Source organism: Pleurodeles waltl, chromosome 7 (assembly GCF_031143425.1).
Source record: "Pleurodeles waltl isolate 20211129_DDA chromosome 7, aPleWal1.hap1.20221129, whole genome shotgun sequence".
In the NCBI taxonomy this organism is placed as follows: domain Eukaryota; kingdom Metazoa; phylum Chordata; class Amphibia; order Caudata; family Salamandridae; genus Pleurodeles; species Pleurodeles waltl.
In genome coordinates, this window is record NC_090446.1 from 782151619 (window position 1) to 782178668 (window position 27050).

The 27050-nt window shown below is 45.2% G+C and overlaps 1 protein-coding gene across 3 annotated transcripts in view; it reads right to left on the reverse strand.

Annotated features, from left to right (window-relative positions):
• Window positions 1-27050, reverse strand: part of ANKHD1 (ankyrin repeat and KH domain containing 1) — an 896896-nt gene that overhangs the window by 288376 nt on the left and 581470 nt on the right. For all 3 annotated transcript variants that reach the window (XM_069199295.1, XM_069199294.1, XM_069199296.1), the window contains exon 27: window positions 17828-17965. In XM_069199295.1, coding sequence (XP_069055396.1) covers window positions 17828-17965 — 138 coding nt within the window. The remainder of the gene's footprint in view (window positions 1-17827; window positions 17966-27050) is intronic.

A 27050-nucleotide genomic window follows, 5' to 3' on the forward strand; every position in this document is an offset into this window, starting at 1 on the left:
TTACTGTAGGAAACTGGATTCTGTTTGCAGTACCCCCCACTTTTGGCAGTTTTTTTGATGCAACTTTGACTGATGTGCACTGGGTTCCTGCTAACCAGGTCCCCAGTGACAGTGTTCCTTAAATGGCACCACTGGTACCTAGAGCATGGGTACTGAAGAGGGCCCCTAAGAGCTGAAGCATAACTTGTGCCACTCTAAGGGACCCAGAACGAACCTTATACAGACTGCTATTAAAGGCTGCGTCACAAGGTACACCACATGGAACACACTCTGTGTGCCACATCCCCTAAAACGCTGCCTGTAATATTTGTAAGTCACCCCTACAGCAGGCCTTACAGCCCTAAGGTAGGATGCATTATATTACATATGTGGGAATATCTGCAAAAGCAGACATACCCCTGCAATGTTTGTCGAATTTTAGACATGGTAAGTGTGCAGGGAAGCGATTTTAAATATATGTGCTGGACAATGGTAAATATGAGTTCCCGAGCTACATGATGGCTTCACTAAAACTAGGGATGTTTGGTATCAAAAACCCTCACCGATTCCAGTGATGGGTTTATTAATACATGCAGCCAGAGGGCACCATAGAAGTGCCCCCTGAAAACGTATCAACTGCTGGTGTGCTCACCGACCAGTTCTGACCAGCCTGCCACCAAACAGATGAAAATCTGCCCCCTCACCCCCCCCCCCCTCCCTCTGGTGCATTCCGAGGCAGGGAGCTTCAAAGAATCCCACTGCCTTTGGTATGCAGATCTGACCTTCAGAGGAAGATGAAAACCCCCCTACCCCAGGGCTTATCTGGACAGGCAGGAAAATTAGCCATGCAGGAGGAATGTCACATTTCCAGACTGAGAACACCCCTAGGGTGACCAGTCTGAATTGGACATGACTTAGGAAAGGCTGCCATCTTGTCTGTGGTGGAATTTAGGAACTTTGGACAGGGTGATGCCCACTCCCCACAGGAAGTGGTCATCTAGGGGGTGTTGTGACCCCAAGTGTAAGTAGCCCATTGGCTACTACTCTACACTCCCCTTAACGTCCCATTAAAGAGTATTTATGAGACTTCCTGATACCAGATACGCAGATCTTTGCTGGACAAAAAAGGAGTGGTCAAAAAGCCTGCTGAAACAGAGGACCGAGCAGCACAACTGACTTGGCTCCAACCCTGCCGGCCTGCTGCACCTGACCCTCGAAGAGCAATTGACCTGTCTTGTCACTGCAGCCTCCAAGAACCTGGGAGAGTTGACAGTGCTTCACAAAGCGCCAGGAAGAACTCCCTTGTAGTAGAGGAGCTGCTCCCCTGCATCTGCAGGCACCCAAGAAAGAATTATGAGGACAGAGACCACCAAAAACCCGATGCCAGACAATACCACTGCACCCAAGCCGCCTAGCCTGACCCGAAATGGTCAGAGTGGCCTGCAGGCCCTCCAGAGATAAAGCCTACCATGAGTTCGCCCACTGTGGACTTCGAGATGGTGTGTGCAGCCTGTTTCTGCAGACTCCCTCCTTACCCCCCTGCCCCCAGAACTGCGAGTGACTAGGAGACAGAAACCAGATGTCTCAGTACACTTCTGCATCGGTATGCCCTGGACCGAGGAGAAGAGAACAAAGGGTGTTCCCATCTCTCCAAGCCTCGTGAGATCTGAGCCCACTTGTTGGCTTGGGGCAGACTGGACCTTCAGTCCATTCCTGCAGACTGTTTCTGTGGGCCCCCATGCAAACGTGTGGTATTCCAACACCGGACCTGACATCAGAAGACACCACTGCACCCTTGCCCTATAACCCAAGGAGGAGTGGACCGATGGTGTCTCCACGTGCCCGAGGGCCTCAAGAGTTGAGCTCCCCTGTACTGACCTTCCAGTCCATCCCTGCAGCAACCTTGTGACTGGACCATTCCCCATTGAAGTGAATGGGACACCTGACACCGTAACACTTCCACATGCGGACGCACCAGAGCCTCCCAGGGTGACCTGCTGGTGTGGCCTTGGATAATACCCCATACTCACCTTAAGTCCCCGAGAAAAGTCCTGTAAGTCGCTGTTAAGCATCCAAATAACATTACTGCACCCAAAAATTACATTGTCAACTTTTAAAAACTGTAAAAATCCCTATCTCGCAAAGTACTCAACTGATTCCAGTGATCCTGGTATTAAAGGTTATATAAAAAGTACGTTATTTTTATAAATTGGTGTCAGATTTCTTTATTGAGTGTGTGCCTCACTTATTGCATAAGTGTGTACCTCACATCCTTAGCACTATCCTCTGATATGCCTAACTGCTCGACCACACTACCCAAAAAGAGAGCATTTTGGATGTCTTATGTGCCTCTGGGGATTGTATGGACTCTTTGCACAGTGTACCTTATTTTGGTCCACTAGATAAAGAGCCAGTTGCCTACACTTACTTTTTCAATGCAGCCTATTGGTTAACAATGCCTCATATATCCTTTCCTTTTTAGTATTAAATAAAGGTTTTGCCGAAGGCTTTCTATATTCAGCTGTTTTTCTTTGTATGCACTGTATTACTACTCTGGTTTTAAAAGAAAAGCAAGTGAGCAAGTGTAGTATGGCCATTTGTTTTACCTTTTTCTATAGGCTACACACACACACAAATATATATATATATATATATGGAAAATGTCACTTACCCAGTTGTACATCTGTTCGTGGTATGAGTCGCTGCAGATTCACATGCTGTGCACATCCCGCCATCTGGTGTTGGGCTCGGAGTGTTACAAGTTGTTTTTCTTCGAAGAAGTCTTTTCGAGTCACGAGACCGAGGGACTCCTCCCATTTCGACTCCATTGCGCATGGGCGTCGACTCCATGTTAGATTGTTTTCCCCACAGAGGGTGAGGTAGGAGTTGTGGATGCTAGTAATAGTGCCCATGCAATGGAGTGAATACGTATGTACATAATGAAGTTTAAAGTAATATATTTACAAATTTACAAATGTTCAAGATCAACTTCTAAATGGCTAGAGGCTCCCAGGGAGGCGGGTGGGCGCATGTGAATCTGCAGCGACTCATGCCACGAACAGATGTACACTGGGTAAGTGACATTTTCCGTTCGATGGCATGTGTAGCTGCAGATACACATGCTGTGCATAGACTAGTAAGCAGTTATCTCCCCAAAAGCGGTGGTTTAGCCTGTAGGAGTTGAAGTTGTTTGAAACAATGTTCGTAGTACAGCTTGACCTACTGTGGCTTCTTGTGAAGTTAACACATCTACACAGAAATGTTTGGTAAATGTATGAGGCGTAGATCATGTTGCTGCCTTACATATTTCGTTCATTGGAATATTTCCTAGAAAGGCCATGGTAGCACCTTTCTTTCTGGTTGAGTGCGCCTTTAGTGTAATAGGCAGCTCTCTCTCTCTGCTTTAAGATAGCAGGTTTGAATACACTTAACTATCCATCTAGCAATGCCTTGTTTTGAAATTGGATTTCCTGTATGAGGTTTTTGAAAGGCAATAAATAGTTGTTTTGTTTTTCGAATTAGTTTTGTTCTGTCAATGTAGTACATTAGCGCTCTTTTGATGTCTAATGTATGTAGTGCTCTTTCAGCTACAGAATATGGCTGTGGGAAGAACACTGGTAATTCTACTGTTTGATTCAAGTGGAACGTTGAGATAACTTTTGGTAAAAATTTTGGATTTGTCCGTAGAACTACTTTATTCTTGTGTATTTGAATACATGGTTCTTGTATGGTAAATGCTTGAATTTCACTCACCCTTCTTAGAGATGTAATGGCAATTAAAAATGCAACTTTCCACGTTAAGTATTGCATTTCACAAGAGTGCATGGGCTCAAAAGGCGGACCCATGAGTCGTGTTAAGACTATGTTGAGGTTCCATGAAGGAACTGGTGGTGTTCTTGGTGGTATAATTCTCTTTAGGCCTTCCATAAACGCTTTTATGACTGGTATCCTAAATAATGAAGTTGAGTGCGTAATTTGCAGGTAAGCTGAAATTGCAGTAAGATGTATCTTTATGGAAGAGAAAGCTAGTTTTGACTTTTGCAAATGTAGTAAGTATCCTACTATATCTTTTGCAGATGCGTGTAAGGGTTGAATTTGATTATTATGGCAGTAATAAACAAATCTTTTCCACTTATTTGCATAGCAGTGTCTAGTGGTAGGCTTCCTAGCTTGTCTTATGACCTCCATACATTCTTGTGTGAGGTCTAAATGTCCGAATTCTAGGATTTCAGGAGCCAAATTGCTAGATTCAGCGATGCTGGATTTGGATGTCTGATCTGTTGTTTGTGTTGTGTTAACAGATCTGGTCTGTTTGGTAGTTTGACATGAGGTACTACTGAAAGGTCTAGTAGTGTTGTGTACCAAGGTTGCCTTGCCCATGTTGGTGCTATTGGTATGAGTTTGAGTTTGTTTTGACTCAACTTGTTTACTAGATATGGAAGGAGTGGGAGAGGGGGAAAAGCGTACGCAAATATCCCTGACCAGTTCATCCATAGCGCATTGCCCTGAGACTGATGTTGTGGGTACCTGGATGCGAAGTTTTGGCATTTTGAGTTTTCCTTTGTTGCAAATAGATCTATTTGTGGTGTTCCCCAAATTTGGAAGTAAGTGTTCAGTATTTGGGGGTGAATCTCCCATTTGTGGATCTGTTGGTGATCCCGAGAGAGATTGTCTGCTAACTGATTCTGAATTCCTGGAATAAATTGTGCTATTAGGCGAATGTGGTTGTGAATCGCCCAATGCCATATTTTCTGTGTTAGGAGACACAACTGTGTTGAGTGTCCCCCTCCTTGTTTGTTTAGGTAATACATTGTTGTCATACAACATGACAACAATGTATTTGTGGGTTATCATGGGTTGAAATGCTTTCAGCGCTAGAAATACCGCTAACAGTTCTAAGTGATTTATGTGAAACTGTCTTTGCTGTATGTCCCATTGTCCTTGGATGCAGTGTTGATTGAGGTGTGCTCCCCACCCTGTCATGGAAGCATCTGTCGTTATCACGTATTGTGGCACTGGGTCTTGGAAAGGCCGCCCTTGGTTTAAATTTATACTGTTCCACCATTGAAGCGAGATGTATGTTTGGCGGTCTATCAACACCAGATCTAGAAGCTGACCCTGTGCTTGTGACCATTGTGATGCTAGGCACTGTTGTAAGGGCCGCATGTGTAACCTTGCATTTGGGACAATGGCTATGCATGAAGACATCATGCCTAGTAGTTTCATTACCATTTTGACTTGTATCCTTTGTTTTGGATACGTGGCCTGTATTACATTGTGAAATGTTTGAACTCTTTGTGGACTTGGAGTAGCAATCCCTTTTGCTGTGTTGATTGTTGCTCCTAAGTATTGCTGTGTTTGACACGGCAGAAGGTGTGACTTTGCGTAGTTGATTGAGAAACCTAGTACGTGTAGGATTTCTATGACATATTTTGTGTGTTGTGAACACCGTTTTAGCGTGTTGGTTTTGATTAACCAATCGTCCAGGTACGGGAACACATGTATTTGCTGCCTTCTGATATGTGCAGCTACTACTGCTAGGCATTTTGTAAAAACTCTTGGCGCAGTTGTTATTCCGAATGGCAACACTTTGAATTGGTAATGTATCCCTTGGAATACAAACCTTAGGTACTTTCTGTGTGAAGGATGTATTGGTATATGGAAATATGCATCCTTTAGGTCTAGTGTTGTCATGTAGTCTTGTTGTTTGAGCAGTGGGATTACGTCTTGTAGAGTAACCATGTGAAAGTGGTCTGATTTGAAGTAGGTATTTAATGTTCTGAGATCTAGTATAGGTCTCAGACTCTTGTCTTTTTTGGGTATCAGAAAGTACAGTGAGTAAACTCCTGTGTTTAATTGTTCTGTTGGTACTAATTCTATTGCTTCTATCTGTAGCAATGCCTGAACTTCTAGTCCTAGAAGATCTATATGTTGTTTTGACATACTGTGTGTTTTCGGTGGGACGTTTGGAGGGAATTTGAGAAATTCTATGCAATAACCATGCTGGATAATTGCTAAGACCCAAGTGTCTGTTGTTATTTCCTCCCAATGTGTGTAAAACTTGGTTAGTCTCCCCCCCACAGGTGTTATGTGTTGGGGATTTGTGACCTTGAAGTCACTGTTTGTTTGGAGGAGTTTTGGGACTTTGGAACTTTCCTCCGCTTCTTTGAACCTGTCCTCCTCTATATTGTCCCTGAAAACCTCCCCGCTGATACTGGCTCTGGTAAGTGGGCTTTGTTTGTGAGGTTGTGGCTTCTGTGGTCTGCCCTCGAAACCCCCCTCGAAATTGTGTCTTTCGAAATGTGCCTCTGCTCTGCGGGGAGTAGAGTGCGCCCATGGCTTTGGCCGTGTCAGTGTCTTTCTTAAGTTTTTCTATTGCAGTGTCCACCTCCGGCCCAAACAACTGCTGTCCGTTGAATGGCATATTCAGCACAGCTTGCTGCATCTCTGGTTTAAATCCTGATGTACGCAGCCATGCATGTCTCCTTATTGTTACTGCTGTGTTGACAGTTCTAGCAGCTGTGTCTGGAGCATCCATTGCTGATCGTATTTGATTATTGGAGATACTCTGTCCCTCTTCTACCACTTGCTGCGCTCTTTTTTGGAACTCTTTTGGTAAATGTTCAATAAAGTGTTGCATCTCATCCCAATGGGCCATATCATATCTGGCTAACAAAGCTTGCGAATTTGCAATAAGTCACTGGTTTGCTGCCTGTGCCGCCACCCTTTTGCCTGCAGCGTCGAATTTTCTACTCTCTATCTGGAGGTGGTGCATCTCCTGAAGTATGAGAGTTGGCTCTTTTGCGCGCTGCTCCAACTACAACAGAGTCTGGTGATAGCTGTTGTGTGATGTACACTGGGTCTGTTGGTGGCGGTTTATATTTTTTATCTACTCTTGGAGTAATGGCTCTCCCTTTGACAGGCTCCTCAAACACTTGTTTGGAGTGTTTCAGCATTCCGGGCAACATCGGAAGACTTTGATATTGACTGTGTGTAGAAGACAGTGTATTAAAAAGAAAGTCGTCTTCAATGGGTTCTGAGTGAAGGCTGACATTGTGAAATGCTGCTGCTCTTGATACCACTTGAGCGTAGCCTGTACTATCCTCTGGTGGCGATGGTCTCGCTGGATAGCATTGAGGACTATTATCTGACACTGGTGCGTCGTAAAGGTCCCATGCGTCAGGGTCATCTTGACTCATCCCCGTATGAGTTGGGGATTGCGTCATTGGTGGAGTGGCTACTGGTGATGGTTGTGGAGAGTGATGTGGGGATGGTGGTGGTGTTACTTGTTTAGCCACCTTTGCGTGTGGCTGTTTGTCCTTGTCTTGGAAGGCAAGTTTACGTTTCATTTTGATTGGAGGAAGAGTGCTGATCTTCCCTGTATCTTTTTGAATAAAGAGCCGCCTTTGTGTGTGATCTGGCTCTATTGTCTCTAATTCTTGTTCAAATCTGTGTGTCTTCATTTGTGAGGACAGTCCTTGTTCCTCTGAATAGGAACTTATTTTCGGTTCCGAGGCCGGATGTTTCGGTACCGAAACCTTTTCGGCTCTGACTAAATCTTTTTTACTTTCGGCGTCGTGCCCTCTCGGTGCCGACCCATTTCGGTGCCGCTGTCTCGATGCCGAATCTTCTTGGAGCCACTCTCTCTTAAGACAGCTCTTCGGGATCGATCTCCTCCGAGTCCGAATCCTGGGTGGAGAATGTTTCTTCCTCCTCCTCGAAACGCCCATGTCCTGTCGGCGCCGACGCCATTTGCAGTCTTCTTGCTCTTCGGTCCCTGAGTGTCTTCCTGGACCGAAACGCTCGACAGGCCTCACAAGTATCCTCCTTGTGTTCTGGTGACAAACACAAGTTACAGACCAGGTGTTGATCTGTATATGGATACTTGTTATGGCATTTTGGACAGAAGCGGAATGGGGTCCGTTCCATCAGCCTTGAAGAGACACGTGGCCGGGCCGACCAGGCCGCGACGGGGATCGAAAAAACCCCGAAGGGCCACCGGAGCTCTTCTTAATTCGGTGTCGATATATTGTAACTAACCCGATACCGAACGCAAACAATACCGACGATTTTTCCGAGATTCTAACTAACTTTCCGACCCGAAACACGGAGCGAAAAGGAACACGTCCGAACCCGATGGCGGAAAAAAAACAATCTAACATGGAGTCGACGCCCATGCGCAATGGAGTCGAAATGGGAGGAGTCCCTCGGTCTCGTGACTCGAAAAGACTTCTTCGAAGAAAAACAACTTGTAACACTCCGAGCCCAACACCTGTTCGTTGCATGTAGTGCTGCAGATACACATGCTATGCATTATTCTGCCATCTGGTGTTGGGCTCGGAGTGTTACAAGTTGTTTTTCTTCGAAGAAGTCTTTTCGGTGTCACGGGATCTAGTGCGTCCACCTCTCGGTCATACTGCACATGGGCATTGACTCCATTGTTAAGATTGTTTTCCCGCAAAAGGGTGTAGGAAGGAGTGATAGAGTGTAAGAATATAAATGTTCTATAAAATTAGTAAGTAAAAAAATAGATGTCCATGCAAATGTAAATGGATCTGCATATGTACAAATAATAAAACTGCAACGACTACAGGCTTCCAGGGAGGAAGGAGGAAGCATGTGAATATGCAGCACTACATGCTACAAACAGATGTACACTGGGTAAGTGACATTTTCTGTTCAATAGCATGTGTAGCTGCAGATATACATGCTATGCATAGACTACAAAGCAGTTACTCTCCCCAAAAATTGCGGTGGCTAGCCTGTAGGAGTTGTTTGAAATAATGTTCTTAAGACAGCTTAGCCAAAATTGGCCTGTTTCTCTGAAAATACATCTACGCAATAATGTTTCGTAAATGTATGAGTAGACCGTGTGGCAGCTTTACATATGTCTGCCATTGGTATGTTTCCTAAGAATGCACCTTTCTTTCTAGAGGAATGTGCTCTAGGTGTGGTCAAAAGTTGTCTTTTTGCCTTAATGTAACATGTTTGTATGGATTTAACAATCCATCTTGTTAAACCTTGTTTAGAGATAGGATTGCCTTTATGTGGTTGTTGAAAAGCAACGAAAAGTTTTGTTTCCCTAAATTCTTTAGTTCTATCTATATAGTACATTAGAGCTCTTTTGAGGTCAAGAGTATGAAGGGCTCTTTCTGCAACTGAGTCTGGCTGTGGAAAGAAGACTGGCAATTCCACTGTTTGGTTTATGTGAAAAGGTGATACCACTTTTGGCAGAAATTTGGGATTTGTTCTAAGTACAACTTTATGTCTGTGCACTTGGAAAAAAGGTTCCTCAAGAGTGAATGCTTGCATTTCACTAACTCTTCGCAATGAAGTAGTAGCTACTAGGAAGGCGTCCTTCCATGTCAAAAATTGAATCTCACAAGAATGCATGGGTTCAAAAGGTGGGCCCATAAGTCTAGTAAGTATGATATTTAGATTCCCAGAAGGAACAGGTGGCATTCTAGGTGGAATAATAAGTTTGAATCCTTTCATGAAGGCTTTTATAACTGGAACTCTGAATAGAGAGGTGTGTTGAATAGTCTGCAAGTAGGCTGAGATTGCAGTAAGATGGATATTAATGGATGAGAAAGTTAGATTTAATTTCTGCAAATGAAGTACACAGCATACAATATCTTGTATTGAAGCTGTCAGTGGATCGTTATTTTTAGATTGACAGTAGTAAACAACTCTTTTCCATTTGTTAGCATAACATTGTCTAGTGGTAGATTTATGAGCCTGCTTGAGCACTTCCATGCATTCAAATGAAGTGTTAGGTATCCAAACTCTATGCAGCCAAATCGCTAAGTTGACAGCACTGGGGGTTGGATGCCTGATTTGACCTTTGTTTTGTGTTAACAAATCCGGGCTGTTTGGATTGAAGTACTACTGACAGGTCTAGGAGTGTGGGATTGGAGTGTTAAAAGTTGTTTTTCTTCGAAGAAGTCTTTTCGAGTCACAGGACCAAGTGACTCCTCCTTTTCGGCTCTATTGCGCATGGGCATCGACTCCATCTAAGATTGTTTTCCCGCAGAGGGTAAGGTAGGAGTGATAGTGTGTAAAGAAAGATGTCCATGCAATGGAATAGAGATGTATATACATATGTACAAATTTAAATGTAACTTAAACTGCTACAGGCTCCCAGGGAGGACACATGTGAATCTGCAGCGGAACATGCCACGAACAGATGTACACTGGGTAAGTGACATTTTCCATTCGATGGCATGTGTAGCTGCAGATACACATGCTATGCATAGACTACAAAGCAGTTCTCCTCCCCTAAGCGGTGGTCAGCCTGTAGAAGTTGAAGTTGTTTGAAATAGTGTTCTTAGTATAGCCTGTCCTACTGTGGCTTGTTGTGTTGCTAACACATCTACACAGTAATGCTTGGTAAATGTATGGGGTGTTGACCAAGTGGCTGCTTTACAGATTTCGGTCATTGGTATATTTCCTAGAAATGCCATTGTTGCTCCTTTTTTCCTAGTGGAATGTGCTTTTGGTGTTAACATCTGTTGTTTAGCCTTTAGGTAACAAGTTTGGATACATTTCACTATCCATCTGGCTATGCCTTGTTTTGATATAGGATTACAAGTGTGGGGTTTTTGGAATGTGACAAAAAACTGTTTAGTTTTCCTAAATGATTTTGTTCTGTTGTTACAGCTCTCTTAATATCTAATGTATGTAGTGCTCTCTCTGCCACTGAGTCTGGCTGTGGGAAGAAGACTGGAAGTTCCACTGTTTGATTTAAATGAAACGGTGAGATGACCTTATGTAGAAATTTAGGGTTTGAGCGAAGTACAACCTTATGTTTGTGTACTTTTATAAAGGGTTGTTCAATAGTGAATGCTTGTATTTCACTAACTCTTCGTAATTAAGTGATTGCCACTAGAAATGCTACTTTCCAAATTAGGAATTTAATCTGACAGGAGTGCATGGGTTCAAAGGGTGGACCCATGAGTCGTGTGAGTACAATGTTAAGATTCCATGAAGGTACTGGTGGCGTTCTTGGAGGTGATACGTTTTAGACCCTCCATGAAAGATTTGATGAAAGGCACTCTGAATAGAGATTTGGTTTGTGTACTTTGCAAATAAGCAGACATTGCTGTGAGATGTATCTTAATGGATGAAAAAGCAAAATTTGCTATTTGTAGATGGAGTAAATAGCCTACAATGTCTTGTATGGTTGCGTCTAAGGGTGTTATGTGTTTTGCTTGGCAGCAGAAAACAAATATTTTCCATTTGTTTGCATAACACCGCCTGGTGGTAGGTTTTCTTGCCTGTTTAATCACTTCCATACATTCTGGTGGAATATGTAGATATCCAAACTAAGATTTCAGGAGCCAGATTGAACATTGCTGGATTGGGGTGTCTGATCTGTTGTTTATTTTGTGTCAACAGGTCTGGTCTGTTTGGGAGTTTGATGTTTAGTACTATTGACAGGTCTAGCAATGTGGTGTACCATGGTTGACGTGCCCACGTTGGTGCTATAAGTATGAGTTTGAGTTTGTTTTGATGCAGTTTGTTGACCAGAAATGGAATGAGCGGGAGAGAGGGAAAAGCGTAAGCAAATATCCCTGACAAGTGGTCCATAGAGCATTGCCCTTGGATCGAGAGTGTGGGTACCTGGATGCAAAGTTTTGGCATTTTGCGTTGTGGTTGGTGGTGAACAGATCTATGTCTGGTGTCCCCCGCTGGCGAAAGTATTTGTGAAGCACTTGGGGTTGAATTTCCCACTCGTGCGTTTGTTGGTGATCTTGGCTGAGGTCGTCTGCTAATTGATTGTGAATCCCTGGAATGTATAGAGCTACCAGGTGTATGTTGTTGTGAATTGCTCAATGCCAAATATTTTGTGCTAGAAGACAAAGTTGTGATGAGTGGATTCCTCCTTGTTTGTTTTAGTAGTACATTGTTGTTATATTGTCTGTTCTGACAAAAATGTGTTTGTGAACAAGAAGAGGTTGAAAAGCTCTTCGTGCTAGGGATACTGCTAGCAGTTCTAAGTGATTTATGTGAAGTTGTTTTTGTTTGTTGTCCCATTGTCCCTGAATGTTGTGATTGTTGAGATGTGCTCTGTTGTAAGAATGGCGTGAGGCACAGGGTCTTGAAATGGCCACCCTTTGTTTAAATTTGTGGGATTCCACCACTGAAGCGATATGTGTGTTTGGCGCTCTATCAACACTAGATCTTGGAGATGTCCATGTGCCTGCGACCATGGTTTTGCAAGGCACTGTTGTAAGGGCCGCATGTTTAATCTTGCGTTTGGGACAATGGCGATGCATGATGCCATCATACCCAACAGTTTCATGACAAATTTGACAGCGTACTGTTGGTTTGGCTGGATTTTTGGCAATATGCTATGGAACGATTACACTCTTTGTGGACTTGGGCTTGCAAGTGCTTTTTGGATGTTTAATGTGGCTCCTAAGTACTGCTGAATTTGTGCTGGTTGTAGGTGCGATTTTTGGTAATTTATTGAGAACCCTAGTGTGTGTAGGGTGTTTATTACATAACGTGTGTGATGTTGGCACTGTTTTTGAGTGTTGGCTTCTATTAGCCAGTCATGGAGATATGGAAAGACATGTATATGTTGTCTCCTTATGTATGCTGCGACTACGGCAAGGCATTTTGTAAATACTCTGGGAGCAGTTGTTATCCCGAAAGGTAACACTTTGAACTGGTTTTACTTGTATTACAAATCTGAGGTATTTTCTGTGAGCTGGATGGATGGGTATGTGAAAATACGAATTTTTTTAGATCCAGTGTTGTCATAAAATCTTGTTGTAGCAGTGGGATTACATCTTGTAGTGTTACCAAGTGAAAGTGTTCTGATCGGATGTAAAGATTGAGAGTCCTGAGATCTAATATTGGTCTTAATGTTTTGTCCTTTTTGGGAATAAGGAAGTACAGGGAGTAAACCCCTGTACCTTTTTGATGATGTGGCACAAGTTCTATGGCTTGTTTGAGTAATAGTGCCTGTACTTCTGTTTGCAACATTGAAATGTGCGGAGATGAAGTTTGTGCGTTTTTGGGGGAATGTCTGGAGGAGTTTGTGTGAACTCTATGCAGTAACCATGTTGGATAATGTATAACACCCAATTGTCTGTTGTGATGGGTAACCAGTGGGTATGGAACTTTTGCAGTCTTCCTCACACAGGGGAAGTGTGGTGAGGGAAAGTGGTGGTAAAGTCACTGTTTGGTATTAGTGGGTTGTTTTGACGATTGGTATTTTCCTCTAGATCTGGGGAATTGTCCTCTGTAGGATCCCTGAAACCCTCCTCTCTGGTATTGCGTTTGGTAAGAGGGTTTGGCTTGTGAGGTAGATGGCTCGGATGGTTGGGGTCTAAAGCCTCCCCTATATTGAGGCTTTTGAAATGAGCCTCTGGAATGGGATGAATAAAGCGCACCCATAGCTTTGGCAGTGTCTGTGTCTTTTTTTCATTTTGTCAATGGCTGTATCAACTTGTGTGCCGAATAGTTGTTGTTGGTTAAAAGGCATGTTGAGGACAGCCTGCTGGATTTCAGGTTTAAATCCTGATGACCTAAGCCATGCATGTCGTCTAATGGTGACAGCCGTATTAATAGTTCTTGCGGCTGTATCTGCGGAGTCTAACGCTGACTGGATTTGGTTGTTTGTGATTGCTTGTTCCTCTTCTACTACCTGCTGGGCTTTCTTCTGTTGGTCCTTGGGCAGATGCTGAATAATGTCTTTCATCTCATCACAGTGAGCCCTGTCATATCTGGCCATTAGGGCCTGCAAATTGGCTAAACACCATTGATTGGCTACCTGTGACGCCACCCTTTTACCTGCAGCATAGAATTTCTTACTTTCTTTATCTGGAGGGGGTGCGTCTCCAGAGGACTGGGAATTAGACCTTTTTCTTGCTGCGCTGACCACTACGGAATCTGGGGTAGCTGCTGTGTAATAAAAATGGGGTCTGAGGGTGGTGGCTTATATTTCTTCTCTACCCTTGGAGTTATAGCTCTTCCCTTAACTGGTTCCTGGAAGATTTGCTGTGCATGTTTTAGCATGCCAGGAAGCATGGGTAGACTGGTATGTGGCGTGAGTTGAGGACAATGTGTTAAATAAGAAGTCGTCCTCAAGAGGTTCCATGTGCATGGCCACGTTGTGAAATGCCGCTGCCCTCGGAAGAACTTCTGTATATGAGGTGCTATCCTCAGGGGGTGATGGCTTTGATGGATAGCACTCTGGACTATTATCTGAGACTGGATCATCATAGAGATCCCATGGATCCGTGTCATGTTGTGATTGTATAGTGTGTGATGGAGACTGTGCAGTGGGTGTAGCAGGCGGGGAGATAGTTAGTTGAGGAGAATGAGGAGGAGACTGTTGCGGTGAAAACTGAGGAGGCAGAGATTTTTCTCTTGCTTTTGGCACTTTAGCCGTTGGCTGGTCAGTGTCCAAACGTCCATGGAAGGCCAGTTTCCTCTTTGTTCTTAGAGGAGGTGCCATGAGGATTTTGCCAGTGTCTTTGTGGATTTGTATTCTGGCCTGTTTCTCATCGAAATCCTCAATTTGTGTCAATTCCTCAGCAAATCTATGGCTTTCTTTTAATTGCTTTGAAAGTCCATGCTCCTCAGTGTATGTATGCTTTTTTGGCACTGAAGGGCCTGGAGTACTTGTTGGCCTCGGCTCCGAAAGTGACTTTCGGGGTTTGGACTTGATGGGTCGGTGCCTTATAATTTCGGAGCCTGTGCGTCGGCTCGAGTCAGAAAGCTTTGTTGTTGGTGTGCCCTTTTTCGGTGCCAAAGATGTTGCTTGGTCACCGGTAGCTTTCTTACGGGTGGACCCATGGCCTTCTGGCAGTGGCGTCCCCGAGGCCTTGTATTTGGGCTCGGATTGGGTCGGGGCAAGTGTACTCATGTGCTGGCCCGCTGTTATTGGTCGGTCGATGTCGGACTCTTGTTCGGAATCGAACCCCCGAACAGAGATGGCGGTGTGTATCATCTTCTCCTCTTCTTCGTCGAGGCGTTCGGTGCTTCTGGACGCCATCTCTAATCTTCGCGCTGCTCGGTCTCTTAGAGTCTTTTTCGAGTGGAAGGATCTACAGGCCTCGCAGGTATCCTCTCGATGATCCGAAATAAACAAAGGTTACAAACCAGATGTTGATCAGTGTAGGGCTACTTGGCGGGGCACCGAGGGCAGAATCTAAACGGGGTCCAGTCCATGAGGCTTCGACAATACTTTTGGTCGGGCCGACCAGGCCCAAGTTGGACGTGGGTGCCCCGAGGGCGAGTAGAGATCTGTATCCGCCGGTACCGAGGTGTCGATGATGGATGATACGCGATCGAAAACAATACTGACAAATTTAGAGGGTTTGTAAGATTTTTCCGACTCAAACAACCGGAGTGAAAAGAAACACGTCCGAACCCGATGGCGGAAAGAAAACAACCTAAGATGGAGCCGATGCCCATGCGCAATGGAGCCGAAAAGGAGGAGTCACTCGGTCCCGTGACTCGAAAAGACTTCTTCGAAGAAAAACAACTTGTAACACTCCGAGCCCACCAATAGATGGCAGGACCTGTGCATAGCATGTGTATCACACACACACACACACACACACACACACACACACACACATATATATAATATTTAATTAGTGCTCCTGGGCTGGACTATTCAGTGCTTACGACTACTGATGGGGATCTCCTGGAAGAGAGATCATGTTACTCCTGCTTTTTCCTTGTGCTGGACGACAGAAACCCTCATCCTATTTTGTATCTTCACTCTCTGAATGCCTGCCTATTGAAGGTTAAATTCAAGATGCTTACTTTGGCCCAGGTTCTGTCTGCCCTAGATCCAAAAGACTGGATGGTGATTTCGAACCTGTAGAATGTCTACTTTCTTGCAATCATCCGGAGACCCCCAGAAGACGCTATCTATAGTTCAAGGTGGGCCGGGCATTTTCAATTAGCCATGTTCCCCTTAGTCCTTACCAGCACAATGCAGGTGTTCATGAAAGAGTATGGCATTACAGATTTCCCCCATCTAGATATTTGGCTGCTGAAGGCGTCAGTCGTAGACAACATTCAGATGACCATGAACCTCTGGAAATCATTGGAGCTCACTATCAGCGTGCCAAAATCACACAGACTCATTTGCAGAGGCTCCATTTCATAGGAGCTATTCTGAAAACAGTGTAACTTCCCTATCTCTCTTGCATCACAAGTTAATGTTGTAGCCTCAGTCCTGGGTCTCAGTAAGCTCATTTTGCTCCTGGAGGTGAGCCCTAGCCACCTGGAGAGGTTTCCTCAGGCCTTCTGGCCTCTAAGGTTTCACACCTTGCAGGAAGCTGGTTCCACTGGCTCACTGCACCAGGCTACTTAATCTTCTTTGTCCTCTGGAGCTTCTCTCTTCCTGTGTGGGCGCAGAAGTCCAGTTCTTCCCCAAAATGGTCCTTGGGGGCGAATGGGGACCAGCTTCTTCGGTCCAGGAGAGAGAGATCCACTGGTCCTGGGGTCACCTGCAGGCAGAGTTCGTAGTCCGAGAGGGCATTAGGGGTATCATCTTTTCAGCTGTCCATGGCTGCCACCATCCAGTCCCAATGTCAAGCTCTTACAGAAAGCACTCTCTCACCCTTGTGCAAGTGTTTTAAAGTAGGGGGTGGGATGTTCTAGAAGCAAGGCACCCTTGGACAATCCTAGAGTGCAACATCACCTTTCCACCATTGTCCGAACCATCCTGCACAATATGCTGTGACAATGCAAGATGGTGCCATCCAGGAGCTGCTAGTCACATCTCCGGTGGGGGCCTCAACTCAGCCCCTCACTGCCTGGGTCTCTCCCACACAAACTAGAAAGAGGAGCCCCCTCAGACATCCCCTAATAGCAGATCATGTAAAAGAAAAAGGGTTAAAAGGAGAGCAAATGTAGACTTGATATCGAGGAATTCAGAAAAACTCTCCAACACTAGGAGACCTTGAATTGTTGTACAGTGAGGAGTCTGTAAAGATCTGTTTGCAGAATGTAATCGTTTTCAAACAGCTTGTTACATTTAAAGGATCTTGAGAACTATAATTTTGGGTACTGCATGTTACTTCATGGAAGGTATACATTTCATTAAATGAAAACATTGATTAAGGTACAGGCAGTATACCAGATCCTGTGTGGAAGATATTTAGTTGTTGTCTCCAGTCCACCGAACCACCTGCCTTAACAGTGCTTTAATTTTTTTCTACTTTGAATTAATCTGAGACCGAAACACACATCCTGCCTGGTACAGAAATGATGGGAGACATTTCCCAGTAACAAATCTGCTGCCAGGAGAGGAGTCAAGCTTGGGATTGTAGAAGACAAGAGGACAAGCTCTTGCAAAGTTCAAATGCTCAAGGATGAGCACTAAGAGTCAGTCCAAGTAGGTGGCGGAGGAAAGGATCACTACATGAACCAGCAGGAATGATTGGGGAAACACCATAACACTATTGAAAAGAGCAGTGCTGTAGAGTTCGTGCCTAAAGTTACAACATGTTCTAAGTGTTTTTTTAGTGAAGGAATCCCAACTTCACACGGGGAATTATTCAGACAGCATATCATTATATAAGTGATCCAATCATGGAGACAAGTGAAAATAATCAGCAAAATAGAGGACTGTCTGTGGCCATGAAAACCAACAAGCCCGGCAAGACTGCATATTTATAAAGATGCCGCGTGAGTTCTGGCAAGGTCAGTGAAATTCCACAGGTTCAGGCAAGGAGCACTGAAGAAAACGTGTGAATCCATCCTGACACCAAGGAAAAACACCTAAGCTGATTAATCAGTGGGAAGAAACATGCATTAGAATAAAATCATGGGGTGCACTCTAAAGAAAGCATATAAGAATTAGCTTCCTTACCTTCTAACAACTTCTTTCCATCCTTCTTCTCTTTTTTGCCCTCTTTTAGGACTGGTAAGATAAAGCTTTCCATTTGTTGTCAGTGGCAGGGTTTTGTGACTAGATGACAGTGAATTCAGAGGCAAGTCATTTTCAAATCTGTAAATTAAAGAAATAGCAGCTGAATCTAGCATCTAAAATTTTTCAACTAGGAGAAAGACCATAAAATACAAAATCCATGCACTCTCAACCCAACAAGGGCTCTGAACATTAAGACTTGCACACAGGTTGCTATTTATAAGAACCTGTAACAAAACCTAACAAGTTACTTGCATTCGGTAACACCTTTTCTGGTACAGACATATTCTAGTTGCTGATTCCTTACCTTTAAATTTCCCCCAGTCATCAGCCAGATCCAGAGAATTTTCTGAGTAGTATCTCTGCGTACTGTAAGGTGGCGATCAGCAGCAGAGTAAGCACCAGATTTGACATTGCGGGGGATATATAGATGCCACCCTGGCACGTTGGCATCCGTTTCTTTTCACAACTTTCCACACCAAAAGGGCAGATCCATGACTACAGGTGCATCAAAACTAAGGCCTGAAAGTGTAATCCCTTCCCCTAGAAAACTGTTTGCAGAACAGGAAGGCTGGGTGGGTCAGTAATGAATCTGCAACTAGAATATGTCTTTACCAGATAAGGCGTCGCTGAAGGTAAGTAACATGTTAATCTGATAGAGACTTCTTATTTTCAGATTTCTTACCTTTGAAAACATAGCAAGTAATACCATCTTGGAGGTGGGTCTGCGAAATGAGATTATACCAGAAAGTCCTGCAGGACTGAATGGACAAAGTAGCCGTCCCTACAGACCTGACTGTCCAGGCAGTAGTGTTTGGTAAACTTGTGTAGAGAAGCCCATGATGCTGCCTGACAGATGTCAAGGACTGGAACTCCACGCGCTAACGCAATGGTTGTGGCTGTAGCTCAGATAGAATGAGCATGCAAACCTTAAGGTGGTTGCATTTTGACCAGAGCACAGCAGATCTTAATGCAAAGTATGACCCATCTGGAGATGATCCGGCTTCTGCACTGTCCGACCCCCCTTCGCATCCACATAACCAACAAAGAGTTGATCATCCATCAGGAACTCTTTTGTATGATCAAGGTAGAATGCCACAGCTCTTTTTGGGTTCAGGCGGTGGAGTCTCTCCTCTTCCTTAGAAATATTGGAGGGGTGCGTAAAAAGTAGGCAAGGTGATGGATTGGTCTTTATGAAAGGGAGTAACCACTTTTGGAAGAAAAGCGGCCCTAGTGGGAAGCACCACTTTTTCAGGATAGATGTAGGTAGGGTGGCTTAGAGGACAATGCCTGCAGCTCACTCAGCCTGCAAGAAGATGTAATGGCCACAAGGAAGGCTGTCTTCAAAGTAAGAAGTCAGAGAGGACAATTGTGGAGAGGCTCGAAAGGAGAGCAAATCAGAAATGCCAAAGCCAAATTCAAAACCAAGTGGAGCATAATGGGGATGGAGGAAACACTAGTATAACCTTTAAAGAAGCTATGCAAAATAGGGGACTTAAAGAAGGTTGATCAGGCAACCTTAAAAAAAAGCAGAAATTGCAGACAACGTCTGAGTGTGCCTATAGCATAGCCCTGCTGGGCCAGAGAAACTGAAAACAAAGGAACCTCAGACAGAGGGGCAGAAAGGGGGTCAACAGACTTGTCTGTGCACCATGGCACAAATTTCTCTGAAGAGCATGTGTACACCATTTCGGTGGAGGGATGCCTGGCTGGCAAGATAATGTTGCAGACTTTGGGTGGGAAGGTCAAAAACTGTCAATTGCCGCCATTCAGTCTCCATACAAGAAGGCCGAGAGTGGAAAGGTTCAGGTACAGAACCCTCTCTTGAAGCGGAGACAGAAGATCCTCCCAAAGTGGCAGTCAGATTAGAGGATCGATGGACATGCTCAACCACTCGGGATACCAAACTCTCCATGCACAGTCCAGAGCCACGATTGGGCTGTGTCTGAGCAACTGCTGCCTTGTAAACTCCAACATGCAAAACTGCTGACATTGCGCGTTTTCTGCAGAGACGAACAGATCTGACCAATGCTCTACCCCACTGCTGAAAGAGATCTTGCGCCAACCCTGGATAGATATGCCATTTGTGATCCGATAGACATTTTGTGCTTAGTTTGCTGCTGTGGCATCCAGAGAGCCCACCACATGTTGAACCATCAGGGATATGCCCCGCTGTTACAGCCATGTCCAGAGGCACAGAGCCTCCAGACAAAGAGTTCTACAACCCAACCCAGCCCTGCTTTTTACAGTACCACATGGCAGTGGTATTGTTTGTGAACACTTGCACCCCTTTACCTTGACAGAGGGAAGAAATGCCTTCAATGCTAGCAGGATTGCACAGAGCTCCAACAAGTTCATGTGGAGCCCAGACTCCACCGGAGACCAGATGGCTACCTCATCCTAAGAGGGACACATCTGTCAATACTATCAGATCTGGCTAGAGAAGGGAGAGGGATCTGCCTCTGACCCAATCGCAATTCGTTAAACACCACTGCAAATTTTGAGCAGGTCCCTCTGAGATCTGGACCTTGTTTGAGAGTTTCCTCCCAATGCTAAGCCCACTGGAACTTCAGGTCCCACTGCAGAGCCCACATATGCCATCTGGCATGTATTACCAGCAGGATGCAGGATGCCATGACACCCAGCAGCCTCAGAGTCATTGTAGGAAGCTGGTTCCGTACATAATATATCAAAATGAGATATAGTGTGAACAGAGTCCGGGGTTCCCCAGAGGCTTAACAGAGGTCAAAGTAGATAATACTAATGCTCTCTTTTGTGGTAGTATGGTCGAGCTGTTAGGCTTATCAGAGGGTAGTACAAAGCATTTGTTGTACGTACACAGGCAGTAGAAGAAGCACATACTCAATGACTTAATTCCACACCAACAGTTTTTATATAGCAAAAACATGTTTAATTTATTTCTAGAATCAAGTTGCAGGTAAGTACATAAACTAATAAGTAATTCACATATCTATCAGTACCACTGATTGGAATTGGTAAGTTGTACAGTTTTTTAATAAAAGGCAATAATCTGTTTTAAAAGTTGACAGTGCAATATTCAGAACAGTTCCTGGGGGAAGAAAAGTCACGACGTTTTGCAGGTAAGTGCAACACTTACAATTCCAGTCTCTGGGGGGGTTAGGAAGTCCACTGGTTGGGGTTCATGTTAACCTCAAACACCCACCAGCAGCAACACTGGGCCGGCCGGGTGCAGAAGTTGAAGCTAGTTTAACATGGGCTCCTACCGAGACTGGGGGCACTCGGTTTCAGATCTGCTGGCAGGTAAGTACCTGTGTCTTCAGAGGGCAGACCTGAGGGGTTTAGAGGAGCACTGGGTGGGTGGGGTGGTGGGGGGGGGGGGGGGGCACAAGTAGGCACCAAATTCACACCCTCAGCGGCACAGAGGCAGGGTGCAAACAGAAAGTCTGGTTCCCAATTCTTTCCTATGAGGGGACCCCGGGGTCACTTAGATGCAGCAGCCCAAAGGAGGGCCGCCTGCTGAACGTTGCTGCACAGGAGGTTGGGTTCAGGGGCGTTACAGGGGTCAGAGGGCAGTAGCCAATGACTACTGTCCCTGAGGATGCCTACACCCTTCCGGTGTCCACTCCTTTTGGGGAGAGGGACACAGACTTAACCCTATTGATCCCTGCCCTCCAAACCAAGATGGAGGATTTAGCAAGGAGGGTGTCAATTCAGCTCTGGACACCTTAGGGGTGGTTCCAGCTGAAGTGGTCACTCCTCCTTGTTTTCCCTAATTTTCCAGACGGACCTGTAGCCAAAAGTGGGCTTTGTCCGCAGGGGGGTGGGGAGGTATCTCCAGCAGCTGGAGTGCCTTTGAGGCTCACTGCCAAGTGTTACAGTTCCTGCAGGGGGCAGGTGTGAAGCACCTCCACCTAGTGCAGCCTTCATTTCTGGCCACAGACAGCACAAAGGCTCTCTCCCCATGTGGTCAGAAACTCATCTGAAATTGGCAGTTTGGCACAGACTGGTCAGTCCTGCACTAGAAGTTTGGCTAAAATACAGGGAGCATCTCTAAGATGCCCTCTGGGTGCATTTTTCAATAAATGCAACACTGGCGGGGTTTATTGTGCTGAGAAGTTGGATACCAAACTTCCCAGACTTCAGTGAAGCATGTAGGCTGGGTTCCATGTTGTTTTCATTTTAGGTCTTTACCAACACACGCAGCCTGCAATAACAGCACTACGTGCACTTAGTGAGGGGGTCCCTGAGAGTGGCACAATTTCTGCTGCAGCCCTCACGGACCTTACTTTACCATCCCATGCCCTAGATACCAGGGGTACCATTTACTAGGGACTTCTTGTTGTAGCTAGAAGTCTGCCAATTGGGAAAAACAATTGCAGTTTTAGGGAAAGAGATCTGGCACGGGGACCTGTTTAGCAGGGACCCAGTGCACTTTCAGTCAAAACTGAACCTGAAACCATGCAAAAAGTGTGTGTGGGTGGAGGGGTTGACCATGTCAGAAGAGGCACGTTCCTACACCTATGGACTGCTGTACGGACTCGGATGACGAGGGATCATCGATCTCCTGTGGATAGCAGCCCTGTCCACACAGAAACGCCAGCAAAGGACTCCAGAACTGACCCGGGTCCGCGAGTCCTGCCCACTCTGCGCACGACGCCCATGGCCTGTGTCCAGGTGGCCCACCCAACTAGAGCTGATCCCCCATGCAATTCTGACCTATTGTCCACCCTGGGTTGACCCCTCCTGTACAAAACGTCGACGCCTGCAGCCTAAATCCAGAGGGCCTCCCTGACTGCGACAGAACAGAATGAAGATTTCCAACGCCAAAAGGTATCTTTGCACCTGCAGCCCCCTGGCCTTGGGGAATCTTATCTTCGGTTCAGCAACATCCAGTAGGCACCCCTCCTCCTTGTCCAGTATTTGGTTTTCCGGAACATACTCCCTGGGCTTCGACTGCAGCATCTTTGTGACCCCCAGTGTCCTCCTACAGGAAAGCATTGGGAGCCTGACACTGTGTTTGCACTCTGCACCTGGGTGCCCCTATGCCACTGAGGTTGTATGTTTGGTGCTGATCTGTTGCGGCCCACCCCCAGGTCTGCCCTTCAAAGACGTGGGTACTTGCCTGTAAGCAGGCCTGATTCAGACTGCCCCAAATCTACATGGTACCCCATTGTTAAATCGACCTCCACTTTGACTTCTGCACCGGGCGGGCCCCATGTTACTGGTGGTGTGTGTTTGGAGTTAACTTGACCCCCCCACCTGTGGACATCCTAACCCCAGAAGACTGGAACTGTAAGTCTTGTGCTTACCTTGAAACTGTGCAAACTTTTCTTCCCCCCTAGAACTGTTTCTGAAAATTGCAATGTCAACTTTTAAAACAGATATTTGCTATTTTCTTATAAACCATTTAACTTGTCAAATTAAAACAAACTGGTGTTGCCACATATGTTGGATTCTTACTTGCAAATGTACATAGCTGCAACGTGAATCCTGTGGTTCTAGAAAGAGTAAAAAAAAATATATATATTTTTGCTACATAAAAACTATTGGCCTGGAGCCAAGTCATTGAGTGTGTGCTTCATTTATTGCCTGTGTGTGTTAAACAAATGCTTTGCACTACCCTCTGATAAGACAAACTGCTCGACCACACTACCACAAAATAGAGCATTGGTATTATCCACTTTAGCCCCCGAAACCTCTGGGGAACCCCTGAACTCTGTACACACTACATCTCATGTTGGTATAGTATATACGGAGCCAGCTTCATACACTGGTCTTCGCCAAAATGAGTGTTGAAAACAGGAAAATGTACTGTGGTTCTAGAAGATGGAAGGAGATGGAATATGAGGAATGAGGCAAAGTGTGGTGAGGCAGAAGTGAGTAGGTGGCGAGATCAAGGAGAGATGGCCAGTGTTTCAGAATACCTGTACCACTGAGAGACCAGTTTCTGCCAGCCTGCCACATCCAGATGGGTTTCTGGCCACATGGGATGAGTGTCTTTGTGCACTCTGTGGCCAGGAACAAAGACTGTACTGGGTGGAGGTGCTTCACACCTCCCCCTGCAGGAACTGTAACACCTGGCAGTGAGCCTAAAAGGCTCAAGCCTCGGATTACAGTGCCCCAGGGCACTCCAGCTAGTGGAGCTGCCTTTCCTCTGGACAAAGCCTCACTTTTGGCAGCAAGTCTGGAAGGAAAATTAGGGAAAAAAAGGGAGGAGTAACCACCCCAGCCAGGACCACACCTAATGTGTCCAGAGCTGAGGTGACCCCCGCCCCCTTGCAGAATCCTCCACGTTGGTTTCAAAGACAGGGACCAATAGGATTAGGTTTGTGCCCCTCTCCCCAAAGGGAGTGGGCACAAGGAGGGACTCTGAACACTAAAACGTCCCTAAATCTAGGATTTACGGGCCTCCCTGAACCCAGCTCATCAGATTCCTGGTGACCTAACAAGAAGGACTGCTTAGCTGAAACCTCCAGCAGAGAAGAAGGATGACGACAAATGCTTTGACCCCAGCCCTACTGTCCTGTCTCCTGCTTCAAAGAACCTGCAAAAGACCAGCTATGTGTCCAGCAGGACCAGCAACCTCTGCCTAACTCCAGAAGACTGTCCTGTAACAAAAAGGACCAAGAACTCAAGAGGACAGCAGCTCTGTCTAAGAAAAACCTACAACCAAGGACTCCCAGCCTACTCCAGATGGGCAAGTCCTGACCTCTGTGTCCAGGTAGTCCACCCAGCAAGTGCCCACCCTGGGTTGACCTCTCCACCCCTCCATGACGATGCCTGCAGAGGGAATCCCGAGGACCCCCTGACCACAAAGCTCCGGAGGAAGATATCAGACGCCTAAAGACAATGCACCAGCAGCCCCCGGCCTTTGAGAAACCAACACCTGGTGCATCTATGTTCAGCAGGCGGCCCTCCTCCCTGTCTGACCGGTGGTGTGCCCAAGAACCCCCTGGACCTTGCCTGCAGCCTCTGAGTGACCCCCTGGGGTCTCCTCATGGACCAGCATTGGAAACCAGGCGTCCTGTTTGCACACTGCACCCAGCCGCCCCCCTGTGCCGCTGAGTGTGTGTGTTTGGTGCCTACTTGTGGCCACTCCAGTGCTTCTTCAATTCTCCTTGGTCTGCCCTCCGAGCCGTGGGTACTTACCTGCAGGCAGACCTGATTCCAAGTACCCCTGGGTCTCCATAGAAGCCCACGTTAAAATTGCTCAACTTTGACCTCTGCACCCAGCCGTCACCGTGTTGCTGGGTTTTTGGGGTAGCTTGAACCCCAACCGGTGGACTTCCTAAAACTCGGAGACTGAAACTGTAAGTGTTGTACATACCTGTAAAACGATCTAACATTTCTTCCCACCAGGAACTGTTTCTGAACATTGCATTGTGTCCATTTTTAAAACAGATTATTGCCAATAATTAAACTGTATTACTTACCTATTTCAAACCAAGTACTGTTGATACCTGTGTGAAATACAAATCCATTGAAGTACTTACCTGCAACTTGAATATTGGTGTTCTAAAAATATATTAATAAAGAGTTTTGATGTATAAAAAACATTGGTCTGGAGTTCAGTCATTGTGTGTGCTTCTTCTAATGTTGTATGTGTATAACAATGCTTTGCACTACGCTCTGATAAGTTTAAATGCTCAACCACACTACCACAAAAGAGAGCATTAGTATTATCTACTTTAGCCTCTGTAAAGCCTCTGCGGAGCCCCTGGACTCTGTACACACTACACTCATTTTGATATTATATATACAGAGCCAGCTTCCTACACTGTAGTTACAGGTAAGTAACGATTTCTTATGCAGTATTTGATTTTTCATAGAGTCACATGCTTGAATCTGAATAGCCAGCAGTACTTAAAATAGCTCTTATGCCGATAGCGGATGGTGGGTGTCAGCTTATCAGTGTGTATAAAACATTGTACTTGTGCACTAACTGTATAAATCTATAAGGAAAATATCACTTACCCAGGGTACATCTGATCGTGGCATGCAGTGCTGCAGATTCAAACGCCGTGTATTTATCGCCATCTAGTGTTGGGCTCGGAGTGTTACAAATTGTTTTTCTTCGAAGTAGCTTTTTTGAGTCACAATATCAAGGGATTCCTCCTCTCGGTAATAGTGCGCATGGACATTGAGTCCTTTGTTAGATTGTTTTCCCACAGGAGGGAAAAGTAAGGAGTGAATGATTGCATATGTACAAATATATAGTAAGTAAAGAAGATGTCCATGCAATGTATTTACACATTTACATAATAAAGTACTACAACGGCTCCAGACATCCGGGGAGGGTGCATGTGAATCTGTAGCACTACATGCCTTGAACAGATGTACACTGGGTAAGTGACATTTTCCGTTTGATTGCATGTGTAGCAGCAGATACACATGCTGTGCATGAACTGAAAAGCAGTTCCCTCCTAAGTAAGTGGTAGGTAACCTGTAGGAGTTGGAGCAGTTTGAAATAGTGTTTTAAGCAATGTTTGACCAACATTTGTTTGTTGGTGAGATAGCACACCCACACAATAGTGTTTAGTAAATGTGTGTGGTGTGGACCATGTGGCTGCTTTGCATATGTCTGCCGTTGGTATATTTCCCAAGAATGAAATTGAAGCTCCTTTCGATCTAGTAGAATGTGCTTTAGGAGTTACTAATAGTTGCCTTTTAGCTTTAAGGCAGCAAGTTTGAATACACTTTACTATCCATGTAGCTAATCCTTGTTTGGAAATGGGATTATCTTTATGCGGCTGTTGAAAAGCCACACAAAGATGTTTAGATTTTCTAAACTCTCTTGTTCTGTCTATATAATACATGAGAGTTCTTTTGAGATCAAGAGTGTGAAGAGCTCTTTCAGCAACAGAATCTGGCTGTGGAAAGAAGACTAGCAATTCCACTGTCTGAGTAATGTGAAAAGGTGAAACCACCTTGGGTAGAAATTTTGGATTTGTCCTAAGTACTATTTTGTGTTTATGAAGGATTCTTCTAAAGTGAATGCTTGAATTTCACTTACTCTTCTAAAGGACGTAATTGCCACCAGAAAAGCAACCTTCCATGAGAGAAATTGAAGAGTGCAAGAATGCATAGGTTCAAATGGTGTACCATAAGCCTTGTGAGCACAATGCTAAGGTTCCAGGCAGGAGCTGGTGGAGCGCTAGGTGGAATAACTTTTAAGGCCTTCCAT